Raw genomic sequence first — 13,667 nt, 5'->3', positions numbered from 1 at the left:
GGCTACATAATTACAATATATTACAGTTAAAAGAACCTGTCTGCTATCACAGCACAAGAAAGCTGTCAGATGCTTTTATACACCAGAATTTATTTTAAACTGTGGATTATGGATGAAAATGCATCAGATCTGTCAACCTGAAACACTGACAAAAGTTGGGGTTTTTTTACCTACTTGGTAATTATCAAAGTTCCTAATTAATTCCAGCTTTGCAAATTATAGCTTCCAACTATTACATGGATTTAGTATTGATTCTGAAAAGTTGTGTTTCCATAAGAAAATAAAAATGGAGTACCTGTGACTGTCCATGTGTAGGTGCTGGTTTTAACACTGCTCCCATGTCACCAGATGGCAAATTGGCAACTGCAGCTCTACCTGGAATACAAACTGAGGATAAACCTTGTGTTTATATATTTATTCTTCTGAAGATTGCTCTCCTTTATTATTTGGAATAAGCAGACATTTCATAGCTATGACATCATTATTGCAGACAAATTTTTGTACAAAGACCAGCTGCATTTGTACTTTAATCAAAATGTCATGTGTAGTGCAATATGTATTAACATTTAGAAGTCATACTCTAACTCAGGAAAAGATTGTTCTAATTTATCTAAAATCATCTAAGATTTTTCAGAAAACATATCAATTCAGTGTATCTACAAATTGATGAAACTATACAATGCAATCTCAGTAGCATTCCACACATTAATACATTGAAATGGAACAGAAAACAGTCTGTTTTGAGGGAATAGTTTATAACCACAAAAAAATTACAGCAGATGGCCATTTCCAGTGAATGATCTCCTAGTGCTGTATTTCAATTTATATAATTTAAAAATCTGCTGTTCTGTTGTAAATGCACTAATTTCTCTATTATTTTTGATCAACATCTTGGCTGTGTTTTTAAGCAAAGAACTGATCACATTCGCAGCAAGGTGCTGAACACCTAAGCAACACTTGCAGAGGGCAAAGGAAAACTGTAGCTTGATCAACTAGAGAAGATAATTAGATAAAAGCAGAATCAATGTGGAAAAATGGAGGGAATTGTTGGACATTCTCTCTCAGTATAAAAAATAATCACCCCTGACTTTTCTTTGCATAAATTAGCAAAGTATTTCAAATTCACTTCTTCCCACTAAACTTTGACCTAAAGCAAAACTGGCAAATAAAAATACATCTATAATAAAGCTTCAAGCTCTCCCAGGTTTGTACTAAAAATTATCTACAATCTCCAGTACACATCATGCACAAATGAGAAGGATTTGCCTCATAGTTTACCTCCTTCTGAACTCCAGTTACGGAATTATGATCTGTAACAGCTTGGAGTTATATATCAATGTGATTTTAGTAATTGAATATTTAGACAGAGACAGTTCTTCAGGCTGGAAAACCCACCTTGCTGTGTCACTGCTGTGGAAGTTGGGACACCTGTCTGATGCTGGTTTCCTAAAGCATTCAGAGCATTCTGCACAGTTCCTGCTTGGGACACTGTCTGCATGACAACTGGGCCCTGAGGTCTCAGGTACTGCTGGCCAGGTGCTGACACAATCTGAAGGACACTTCCTGCAAGGGAGGATTTTAAAACACATTAGGTTGAATAGAATGGAAAACAATAAATAATTTTCTCTAGCAAAACCCATTCCTCTTGCAAACTGATCACTGCTGTTTCAAACTATGTTAAATTTTCCCAGACAAGTTCACTACACCAATCTGCCACAACATGCAATAGGAGAGAAACAACCAAGTCTTAATGAGGGGTTTCTTGTCACAGGGGTATCATTCTAATCTAGGTGTTTGTACAGAATTTAGACAAAATCCAATCAACCAAAAAATCTTCACTTAATATTCCCTCTATTTATTTTGTTGGCCACACAGAATCAAGATATGTAGGTTCTCTCAAATTTGGCAACACACACCACCAGCAAGGGAAATTTGGGGGCAAAATGTATTGTAGGTAGAGCACTCAGGTCAGGGCAATAGTTGGGTCAAAATTCAGAAGCACACCAACCTTGAAGTATTATTTACACCATTTCAGAACAAACCAACAATGTCCTCAGTTTTGTCTGTTTCTGCTCACCACGGAGTTTATATCAAATAATGCCTCACCTTACTGTAGCTGCATTGCATGGATGTGAAAACAAATTAAATAATAAAATTTTGGAAAACAATACAGAAAAGGAAATTACCCACATCTTTCATTTGATAGGCACTAATTTTTAAAACCAGAGGGACCTTGGCATCCCTGTCTCACTCAGAAAATAGGAAGAGCAGAGCAGTGCAAGCAGCAGGGACGGAAAAATCTCCTTAACACACAGCAATAAGGAACATGTTGCCCATATCAAAACATGAGCACCCTAAATAATGGAAAACTCCCTGTTTTGAAATAAGTACCTTGTAACTGCAGGGGCTGCCCTGCAGTGAGCTGGCGAAGTTGACTGTGTGACAAAGTGAACTTGTTCCCTTGGAACTGCAGCGTTACCGGCGTCTCTGGCTGAGCGATCCTGCCTTGTGCTCCTGCTATAGAAGCCAGCTGGGCTATTTTTACTACCTCACCACCTGTTAAGGGGGGAAACAGGCATTAAAAAACAAAATCAAAGTGGGAGGCGAGTTGTTCAGTATTCACAATTCTACGCTTTGGTTAGTAAACTGGTGCTGAAGCGCCTTCCATGCATAATTATACTTAGTGCATCAAAAGTGTCATATAAAAGTTAAGCAGGTATTGCTTTCTATATTTGTTGGACAAACTGGAAAGAAGCTGATTGTTTAAAGGGTAAGAACATCAACATTTTAGAAATTACCACTTCCATTAGCAAAAAAAAGTTAAGAGCTACCTGAAAACTCATGTGACACTTTGTAACAGAACGAGTAAAGACATTAAAGTGATTTTCACTGCCTTTTCAAGAGCATGAAGAAAGGTTTAAGGAAGAAATTAAAATAATCACACGTGTGGCACTGTAAATTTGAAATGGCCACAAATTTGCTGATGAAACATAATTTATATTAAGCGATCTGCATTTAGACAAACCAAAAAGCTTTAAAGTGACGAAGGACAAAGCTTTTTGTGCTTTAAATGCAGAAAGGTTAGAGGCATTTAAGCAATAAGTTTTATGATATCGAGAAAACATTGGTGTGAAAATTTAGCTTTTGTAAAGGCAGTGCATTACCCCAGAGATAAAATTAATACAATCAGTGCTCAGTACTCTCTACACATGCTAATAGGCAGTGCACATACAACCTTAAAGCAAAGCCTCATCGCTTTTCTCTGCCTAACAGTTGCGACGTCCCTCTCCGCGAGAGAGGCCTTTAGCAGATGGATTAGTGTTTAACATGAAAGGAATAATTAGGATAGAGCTAAAACATTTGGTCTGAAGGAAGTCTTGCCAGCAGAAGAAACATGCAGAAATAGGAGATTAAGTTGACACCGCTAATGTATGTCCACAGCAATTCTATTGTTTCTTATCCAATTTTCGATTTTCCTTGGTCATGAAAGCAATGTACTGAGCAAGGCTAATCAGAAGAGTGAAAAAAAAACAACGATTCTGTACACATCTTAGGGTGCCTAGTAACTTAACCTCATTGTAGTACAAAGGTGGGAGAAACCTTGAAAGGGGAGGCCACTTACTAGGCAACCGTGCCTGGGCCTGAGAGGTGAGAACCAGCCTCTGAGGCAGCACACTCTGTTGGATGGTGTGCGGGGGGGGCTGTGGCTGGGCCTGGCCTGGCTGAGGGGCCGGCGCAGAGGTCTGGCCCCGCGGTTTCACAGGGTTGGCTGTGCTAGTTGCTGTGGTGAAGGTCGCTGCGGGCTGGTGTCTTGGAGCACTGGTGGAAGCCTGAGTTGTCTGAAACTGTGCTGCTGCGGCTGCAATCAATAAGGGTTGTTTGGGCAAGCTGTTAGAGGTTTTTAACTCCGCTCTTTTTTAAAACAACCTGCATTAAAAAGAAACCTTCCGACAGGATGTTAAAACGGCTACAGGAACGGCTTGTCCTTACAGACTGGGATTTCTAGCCACACTTTTTACTCCATCCTATTTTTACAACATTATCTATTTGGAAAGCATTGTTTAAAGGCTAAACAAATACATAAAAGCACTGTAAATTCCCATCTTTGACAGAACACTAGACGCCTTGGGGGTTTAAATACCAACTGTGCCATATTTACTCCATATGCTAACAGGTTACACAAAGCTTAGTTTTGCATTACTGTAGAAACTAGTGGGGAAATTTACTGGCAATTAGTCTGTTGGTATTTTTAAGCCATTAGTATTCTAGACCATTAAGCTAGAGGGAAAAGGAATTCTATTAAACAGACTAACTTGTATCTGCCTAGGCAGAGGTGCAAGTGACCAAGGCAGCACTAACTCCCTTACCTTGGTTGGAGGACACCGTGGCTATGGGTGATCTGCCTCGCACTTGTCCCTGCTGAGTCACCGTCGCCGTGGTCACCGTGCGCTGCACTTGAGTGCTTGGGAAAACCACAGTCCTGCCCTCGGGCTTCTGACCGTACTGAACAGGCTGGAACAGCCTGAAAAGGAAATGAAAACTCGAAGTCTATGGGAAGATCACAGTTTGGTCTTTAAAAATAAACTCTGTCCCCCGAGGAAAGTGTAAACTGAGCGCGTCAGATGCAAATCTCCTTCTTGCTAATGGCTGAAGCTGGCGAGACTCGCCACTCCAGCAACTTCCTGAGTGGACACTCCAGAGAGATTTTGCTAAGTCCAAGAAAGAGAACTTCCATTGCCATGCACCCAGTTTAATGCAGGATGCATCAGAATTACAGCAAACAGCTTAAAGAGGCTGGGTCAATATCTGGAAAAAGAACAGGGCTCTCATATTATCTCCAGAGACATTAACACGCTGCAGGTCACCAGGCACCTCTTCTGCATCAGAAAAACAGTTCCATCGTACTCTGAGATCACTACTTGATTAGGAGAGAAATACTCTTCAAAAATTTACTGCTATAAAACTTTATATATCTCTTACATAACACTGCAAGCAGAGCTAACACTGTAGGCCCAGCTTAGTCTTGAATTATCTCCATGCTAATTTTGCAAAACAACACTCAGTTGGCATAAACAAGGTCCCCAAGAACAAAGTTCATCTGCTGGTGAAGTCAAAACTATGGGAAATCCATCAACTAACTTCCAATGGAATGGTATGCCTCAAAAAACTATTAAAACAGAATCCTTATTTTCAAGGGTAAACAAGAAAGCAAGAGAATAATAAAACCCAAAGTCAAGCCTGAGGTTTTGTGTGGATCCCATGAGCAGAGATGCAGACAGAACTCTGTAAAGCACCGAAGGACCTTTTCCTGCTGTAATTCCAGCTTAAAAGGAGTGCAGGAGTACATACCTGCTTGGTTTGAGCTTCACTGGGGTGGGCCTAGCTGGTGGTGGAGGGGAGCTGTAGATTTCTTCAATCAACTTTCTAGTAACCTTTTGTTTTGGCAACATTTGTGCTTCATAACGAGTCATTTTGTTTTCCATTCCAATGAGATCAAAAAGAGACAGGTCTGATTCCTAGAGATATTGTAAAATAAGGTTTGTTTTATGTGATGACCCAAACAGTTAAGTCCTCTTTATGTTCTATGCTGAATTAAATTTCCATATATATATTTTTAACTTGAAATAAATGGTTTAAGTTTAAAAAGTAAACTATTAATTATTAACCAAAACTGTCTAGAAACCTTGGAAATGTATCTTAAATTGACAATCCCATTTCAAGCACTACAAGAACTGAAGTCATTAGCCAGTTACAGAAATCAAAGCAAGGCACATTTAAGAATTCTTCACATATCATAAATTCCAAAGAATTAAGTAGAACTCTTAGGTGTTTGTTAATTATCAAGCTCTAATTCCAAACTATAATTTAGGAGTAGAAAAATATGAAGGACGGAAATAAAATAAAAAACTTCAGCTGCTCCATCACTCACAGTTCTTTCTAATGCAATTATTTCCTTTGATCATCTCAAAGAAGGGGATCACTTGTTTAACAATAACAGAAATAGTGGTACTTCAAATGCATTAACAGAAATGTACTAATTTAGTCACTGAAACAGAGCATTTACTCTCATGTGAAAAAGAGAAAGTCTTGCTTTCCTTTAGCTACTGAAAGCAAAAAGAAAATTACAGAATGCCATAAACAAGCACTGTGCTACCCAGAGTGTTTTCAGCATTGGAAAATTCCTGCAAACATGAAAGCAAAGCTAATTTCTCTTTGACCAAGTAGTTAATGAAAAAATACCGTTTACAAACAACTTGAAAAGCTCAAACCACTATTACAAAGAAAGAGATCCAGCAAGAACACACTTGGTAGGCACAGTTATGGAATAATGAATTTCTTCTATTTATAAACTTCAGGTAGACTTTTCACATATATGAAAACAATACAAATACTGAAATTCTGCCAGGGCACTGAGAGAGAAAAAAAAAATTAACTTTTCTACTCACCTTCCAAATATCCCTTTCCAGGGCACTCAGTACCAGAGATGCTGTTCTGTATTCCAGTGTTTCTGATACAAAAGAGGTGCTTGAAAGTCGGGGGTTTATCAGATCAGGGTGATTACAAATCCGCTGCAGCTGCATCAGGACATGCAGGACACTGATGAAGTGTCCACTTTTGAGGGCTTCTTGGGTTCTACCAATTAAATTATACAGAAATACGTTGATTTATGTACACTTTTTATGGAGGTGTCCCTAAATCAGCAAGGTGAGAACGTGCAATGCAGTATGTTATGCAAAAGTCTTAAAACAAGTTTAGATTTTACCTAGATCTTTCTAGAGCATTTTAAGCAGCACTGTACCAAAAGCAGATTTGGAAACATGAAACTTAAGAACCAGTGCTGCCTCACAAATACAACCTATGCAGCTCCCTATCCTCTACCTGCTTTGTTTCTGTTTCATACCTGCACCTATCAATTGCCACCTGGGTGGGTGTGAGGAAAAACACTTAGGGCTTCAAAAAAAACAGGAAGACCCACTCATTAGAGACAAATATTAAAACAAAATAGCAGCAAACCTTACCATTACAACTCAATTTTTAGGTTTTATCATAAGGCCATAGCACCACTTGCCTGTAATTCTAGTTTACAATGCAATCACATCCTAGTCACTGGTCATAACAGAAAGTGTCAGAAAAGCGCTAAAACACTTCCAAGCGCGACAATTTATTTCCTTGCTTAAGCAATAAAAGTGACAGCACTTTTTACTTACTGTTTTAACTCCTTACCCTGGTTGTAATATGACATCTTCATACATGGCTTTCTGTCGATTGGACAGGCGGCACTTCAGCACGTGCTCGTATTTCTTCGTCAGCTGCTTCTCGACATCTCTCTTTGATCTCCGCAAAATAAAGGGCTGAATCATCTGAAACATTTCATGGTTGAGGAGGGGAAAAAAAATTCTCACTTCAAAGATGCAATTTTACAACAGGAAGCTAAACTTATTCACACCTAAGGGATTTGATGTGATAAACCCCATATGCTATATGTGATCACGCTGTTGTGCACACAGTTGGATATATTAATTTGTTCTTTAATTTCTGCATGTCATGCTTCAAAATCTGAGCCCTGTATTATTTTTAAAAGAAATCTTTGTATTCTTGTGGTAGCAGAACCCCCTGCTTTCAGCAAGATTTTCTCTTTGAATTGAAAAAAGTATTAAGAAAGGACAGTAATTTTGAGCTGAACCACATATTTTTATTCCCCTCCCTCCCCAACAGCTGTAATAGGACAGATGAGAAAAATGACAACATACTCTGTGTAACCTGATGACCAGTTTATGGCAATAATCCTGGTTCTCCTCATTAGGTGCTTTTACTGGAAAATCTAGGTAAGGTCTGGAAATTCCTGGAATCAGAAAATGGACCATCGTCCACAGCTCCATCAGTGTGTTGTGCAAAGGAGTGTCTATCAGCAGCAAACGATGCTGGCTGTGAATTAAAGAAGATTTTTAATTGACACAGCATTTAGTGATTATCATTATGAAAAGGACACCAATATTCATATCATTATGAAAAGGACACTGATTACTGTAGCTTTATGTTTGTAAGATACACAGCAGAATTAACTAGAGTTAATAAAATTAAACCTAGGATAAATTATCTTGTTAATCCTGAATATACCACCAAAACAGCTTCCTCATTGCAGAGCATCAGTACATATAAGGGGATCTGTTTGAGAGTACAGAGTATCAGCAAAGAAGAATTATAATGTTATGATAGTGGAAACAAAAATATCCCGAGCATGTCTCTGAATCCTGATTGTTTCAAATAAAGGCACCTCTCTATAGGTGCTCGTTGCACAGGAATTTGGGCAGATGAAGTCAATAGGGGTCTCTTTTTATCAGTTTTCTGTTAAGAACTGTGTGATATGAAAAGAGAAAAACCCACTGCCAGCAGGAAAACAATTCTCTGCTCCGTACCTGCGGAGACTGAACAGTGCCTCCCAGTGTTTCTCAGTCATATTCTTTATTTGTTGCATCTCATCTACTATTAAGTATTTCCATCGCATTTTCATAAATGCTGGGTGGCCTTTGAACAGCTGTTTGTAGGAAGTGATGCACACATTGAAGCTGTTGGGTTCTGTCCATTCCTACGGAAAAGGAAAGAGAGGATGAGACAGGGAAGTTAAGGCAGAACTCTCAAATATCTTCCAACCAGCTATTTCTTCACTAAGAACAGAAAGACACTGTGACCCATTCTAAGAGAAAGTCTTAGTCTTTGGATTATAGTCAGTTCAGAAAGCAGGTGAAGTATTGCATGTTTTGCTCAATGCCAAGGGGTTCCAAAAATGCCTTTGAAAACCTGCAACTGTGAGGTGTGAATGTCTCTGTAAACCAGCTTATAATGTTAAAACTTCTCATATTGCACCACGATGTAAGGAATACATAGATAAATGCAAGGTCTTAAACACTTGAAGAGTTGCAAAATACAGTACCTGTCTTTTTGCCCTAAGTTCCCTTTGGCTCCCAAAGTAGAGAAGTATTTTCAAGCCCGGGCACCAGCGTTTCAATTCCAGCTCCCATTTCAATATATTACAGCTCCGTACAACAACAAGGTGAGGGCCCCAGTTCCCTACAGAAGGGAAACATAGCAGTTAACACTAGAAACAGACTGCTTCCAATTCATGTGGCTCATATTCTCCCTTGATTTTAAAAGTGCAGTGCACTAAATTAATCACTAAAAATGAGATCCAATAACAAAAAACAGAGGTATTTTAATTCCCGGTCATTAAACAATTTGTAAGGCTTTTCTATACTAGTAAGAATTTAGAAGAATTCATAAGAATTTTGTCCCCTAGCAGGTAACAGCAGATTGATCAAACTCTACTTGATTAGATGGCACCCCTATGTCACACTATATAACAAAGTTTTTCTGACATAATCTCACTCTGAGCATGAACTAAAGTCTGATATGGTTCACCAGAAGAAAAATGACCCTAGGTTACAATTCACAAAGATAATGCTGGTCCAGTACCTGCCTAAAACTGTTAGGCCAATGAACTTACCTTCATTACAAGCCAAGTGGGCAAAAAAGGCAATAATTTGCACTGTTTTCCCAAGCCCAGCCTCATCTGCCAGGATGCCATTGAGATTCTTCCTGTACAGCTTTGCCAGCCAATCAAGCCCAATTTTCTGATATTCTCTGAGAGAGCCATATAGCAGTGATGGAGTGTTGTATTTTACCTGTAATATTAATGATTTGATATTTTTTTCTGAGTTAAATCCACAGAGCGTGGCATCAGGCATAACCATTCTATAGCTTGATAACGAGAAAAAAAATTACTGTAATTTGTTGCTTAAAATCTGAAAAATTATGGAAAAAAGCATACTTTATGTAAACATAAGCACACACACAGTAGCAGAAAACAGGGATTCTTACTGCTGTTGTTATCCTGGAACTGCCTTTAGGTAACAGCATCTCTGCTGCAGCAGCAACCTCTGCTATGTCTCGCATGTGCTTCTTGGGAGGACTTGATCTGTCTATGCCCTTGTACTGGTCAATGCTGAGAAGGGAGTCTATGAGCACAACTTCCTTCTGGGGGCTCTCCCTGTCAGAGAGATGGTCTTCCATTTCTAGGAGAGAGAAAAATTACATTGGCATCTAAAATAAACTTGAGTAGCAGTTACACAAAGGAACTGAGATGATTAGAATTCAGACAGGGAAAAGAAAAGGAGGCAGTTAACTTTTAAAAACAATTCTGTAATTTTCAAGCCAGTCAAGACAAAATTAAAATAGCCTAAGCTCATAATCATGTACGTGTTCTGGACATTCACACTAGCTAGGCTAACATGACCATTAGCTTTTCACAGCTTCTAGGGAGGTTCTCTTATACTACTTAAAACCTATCTTCAAATATGTAGTTCTATCATCATGTTAGTACAGAACAGATGTTTAATTATAGCTACCTACAGAGTGTACTGTTCCTGAGAATCGCACACATCTTGACTTTAAGACAGGCAAACACTACCCTCCTGTCATGAACTGAGAAATTTTAAATGTGATTCACTCAATGTACGTTTTTCCCTAGAACAAAATGTCTTTTCACAGAGACCCGAAGAGCCAAGCAACTTATTTCACCTTGTAAATCAGCACAACTTCTTCTGAAGAAAAATTAACTTGCCTTCCTCACTGCTGTCCTCTTCACTGTCAGGCTTTGGCTGGGGCCAGTGAAAATTTTCTGCAAAGGCACCTTCATACATCTTTACCAAATCTTCCAGAGGCAATTCAGCTGAAGGTCATTAAAGGAGGCAAGTTTATAAATATCTAAACTTAGAACAATTGATACCAATGACTTTAATCTCACTACATTCTTCACAATTGTACAGTTAATTTAAAAGGCAATTATTAGGTGGATGATGGCAGTATTTATTTAATAACCTTGATTAGAGAGAACACTTGGCATTACACCAAGCAGTTTGCTCTCCCAGTTTGCTTTTTACTGTATTATAAACCCACCCTACAACCCTTAGTAAACCCCTAGCTGGGCAGGTAGGGGCATCAAATCCAGCTGAGTGGCTGGAAGACAATTCAAGACTTCAGAGTTTCAAAACTGAGTTGTCCCTCAGCCCTTCTAAACAGCAGCTCCACAATCCCTTGTCTGATCTGCTGAAGTAGGAATGAGCATGATGGCAGTGGCCAGTCAATCAGCAAACATCCTCATTAGGAACTTGGCTGACTGGCCAAGAGTTGTAATCCCTCCAACTGGCCAGTTTTGCTGCAGCCACTAAGCTGCCAAACAGACCAAACAAACGGATTTGGGAACTGCTATTAACTGCCAGGAGGACTCAGCTTAATGGGAAGCCTGTCTCTCAAAATCAGCAGGGTTTTCACCACGGTAAGTGACACCATCCCTATGGGATGCCTTGCACACATCAAGCTCAGCACAGCAGTTATGCTGCTAATGAAAGAGAGCTGCCAGCCAGAGCACTGTCCCTAAAAGCCTCCCATCTTCAAGTATTTATACACCCTCAAGATCAGCACTTCAGTGCCCTTTCAGACCAGTCACAAAACCCTTCTGAGATACTCAAGACAGCTGATAATAAAATGTTCATCTGATGCAATCCTGGTCTTAAGTGTTTATCATGCTCTCCTAGAACTTAGGTTGAGAGTCTTGCTGTAAGGTTTCAGTGCAGTGCTTCAGTGGAGAAATACTTTTTCTCAAGCCTCCTTGTGTGATAACTGGTTTAAGTACATGGACTGTTTTTACAAAGTACAGATGTCCATCATCATCCCATAAATGACCTGCTGCAGCTTTCCAAACAGAAAAAAATAAATACTGACTACTTAGGACTGAACATCTGAATACACTCAATTTCTCATCTATAATCCTCTTTACAAATATAATAATTGCTACATGTTTTCACCTGCTGTTTCAGAGCCCACCACAAAAAATCAAGCCACACACAAACCTTCTTTGGCTAGAGTAGACAATTCAGTTTGATGGTTTATGTTTCCTTCTTTAGCTTCTTGTTCTTCAATTGTTTCTTCTTCATCTTCAACTGCAAGAAAAACAAATGCAAATCTCGGCATTCAAATTACACAACAATTCAGGAGGTTTGTAATTATATACCCCTGAAGTGTACTCATATAGAATATTATAAGTCAGCAGGATTTGAAAACAATGAAACAGGTATGGAAGAGAAAATCTCAAACCAACTATATATAAAATTTAAAAGGTAAGTGAAAAGGAGAGAAGCACTTCTGCCTCAGGACAGAAGGTAGTTCAGTGTTGATTGACAATGTTCACCAGAGGCAGGTTATTCTGTAGCTTTAAACAGGGGATTGTCTTTGTCAGAAACACAACACAGTTGTCATCACAAGAAAGGACCTAAAATAGATGGATATTTCAGTCTGAAATCCTCAAAAGAAGTTTAAGACCACTAGTAAGGTTTGATAAATGAAGGAATGAGGACAGAAGGAGTTAAAATCCACCAACAATGATGGCAGTGTATTTTCAGGGAAACTTCAAATTTTCACTGAAGCTCTTCTAAGGACAATTTAATATCTAATTGACTATCTCATCTTCCTATGAAACAGATGAAGGTTGGTATTTGGTTTGTGAAAAGCACAGTAGCCACACAGTAATAGATTGAAAATCTGTGGTTTTAATACACAATTTATGTATTATGCTATGGATGCCCAATTTTGGGAAGCAACTTACCTTCCTCATCAGTTAAAGATGTGCTTGCCTTTCTTTTCCTTCCAGATGATGAACCCCCCTAGCATTAAATAATTAAAATATTTAAAATCATAGACAAGAAACATAAGCAGGGGGTTTTGTTTGTTTTTTAAAGAAAGCAAAAAACGGCTTGCAGACACAACAGCATTTGCTGATAGACCCCAACACCTATTAGCACTTTCCTGGCCACACAAAAACAGAAACTGTGCTTCTGTATTGAAGGGAATGTGTCATCAGTCACTTCCAGCGTTTGTGGGTAAATTATTCAGGTCCAGCTGTGCTACAGAGCCATAGTACACTCTTTCCCTTTAAAACATTATTGAGGCACAGAACTTTCATTCAGGTTGGAATCGAGGACTAAATTTTTTCACTAGTCAATAGAAAAGGGACATGGCACAGGCCTACAATGGTCTCAGCTGTCCAGTACACTCTGGGGAATGGTTCAGCCTCTGCAAATCAGCTCTCACAGCCAGTGCTGGGCCACAGTCTGGCTGACAACACAAGCTAAAGCCTGTTCCTAACAGGAAATTCAGATGCAGGCATTCTGCTTGGTGAAGGGGGAGTATTTCAGCATGTGGGCATCAGCTGTGCCATGACAGATGGCTGAGGGCCTCAGAACAATTCCTTGTCCATTTTTTTTTTCCAATTGCACAGACACAGCCAAGGAGTCCTAGCACACATTTCATCTACAGCAAAAGATACCTAAGTTTCATTCAGTCTGGTCCATTCTGTAACATATACCTCCATCTCTCAGCAGATATATCTTCACTGAACACCTGAAAACACTTTTCCTGCCCCACAAAGTCTACTCCTGGTTGTAGTACATGAAACTCCTGCCCAAATCTGGCACCTAATTTGTACAGCTTTTTGGTTTTCAATCTTAGAATGAATGATTCAGAGCCATTAAAGACATGGATCAATCACAATCCACTTCCCTGTTAAAAGCTGGGGTTCCTAACCAGAAAAAAATCAGATTTGTGCTTGTGACTGT

At 39.1% G+C, this 13,667-nt stretch overlaps 1 protein-coding gene across 3 annotated transcripts in view; it reads right to left on the bottom strand.

The window, feature by feature from the left end:
• The window catches only part of LOC113970651 (E1A-binding protein p400-like), a 48,685-nt gene that overhangs the window by 20,698 nt on the left and 14,320 nt on the right, over positions 1 to 13,667 (bottom strand). For 2 of the 3 annotated variants that reach the window (XM_027689794.1, XM_027689796.1), the window contains 16 exons: positions 12,659 to 12,716; positions 11,907 to 11,996; positions 10,619 to 10,726; positions 9,877 to 10,070; positions 9,503 to 9,680; positions 8,933 to 9,069; positions 8,418 to 8,587; positions 7,752 to 7,926; positions 7,225 to 7,361; positions 6,447 to 6,633; positions 5,350 to 5,516; positions 4,368 to 4,522; positions 3,623 to 3,859; positions 2,392 to 2,556; positions 1,396 to 1,563; positions 296 to 387 (listed from right to left, as the gene is read on the bottom strand). In XM_027689794.1, coding sequence (XP_027545595.1) covers positions 296 to 387; positions 1,396 to 1,563; positions 2,392 to 2,556; positions 3,623 to 3,859; positions 4,368 to 4,522; positions 5,350 to 5,516; positions 6,447 to 6,633; positions 7,225 to 7,361; positions 7,752 to 7,926; positions 8,418 to 8,587; positions 8,933 to 9,069; positions 9,503 to 9,680; positions 9,877 to 10,070; positions 10,619 to 10,726; positions 11,907 to 11,996; positions 12,659 to 12,716 — 2,418 coding nt within the window. The remainder of the gene's footprint in view (positions 1 to 295; positions 388 to 1,395; positions 1,564 to 2,391; positions 2,557 to 3,622; positions 3,860 to 4,367; positions 4,523 to 5,349; positions 5,517 to 6,446; positions 6,634 to 7,224; positions 7,362 to 7,751; positions 7,927 to 8,417; positions 8,588 to 8,932; positions 9,070 to 9,502; positions 9,681 to 9,876; positions 10,071 to 10,618; positions 10,727 to 11,906; positions 11,997 to 12,658; positions 12,717 to 13,667) is intronic. The other variant, XM_027689793.1, reaches the window with a different exon arrangement.

Source organism: Neopelma chrysocephalum, unplaced genomic scaffold (assembly GCF_003984885.1).
Source record: "Neopelma chrysocephalum unplaced genomic scaffold, ASM398488v2 Primary Assembly neopelma1_77, whole genome shotgun sequence".
Taxonomy (NCBI): Eukaryota; Metazoa; Chordata; class Aves; order Passeriformes; family Pipridae; genus Neopelma; species Neopelma chrysocephalum.
This window is presented reverse-complemented; position numbering and strand designations above follow the sequence as displayed.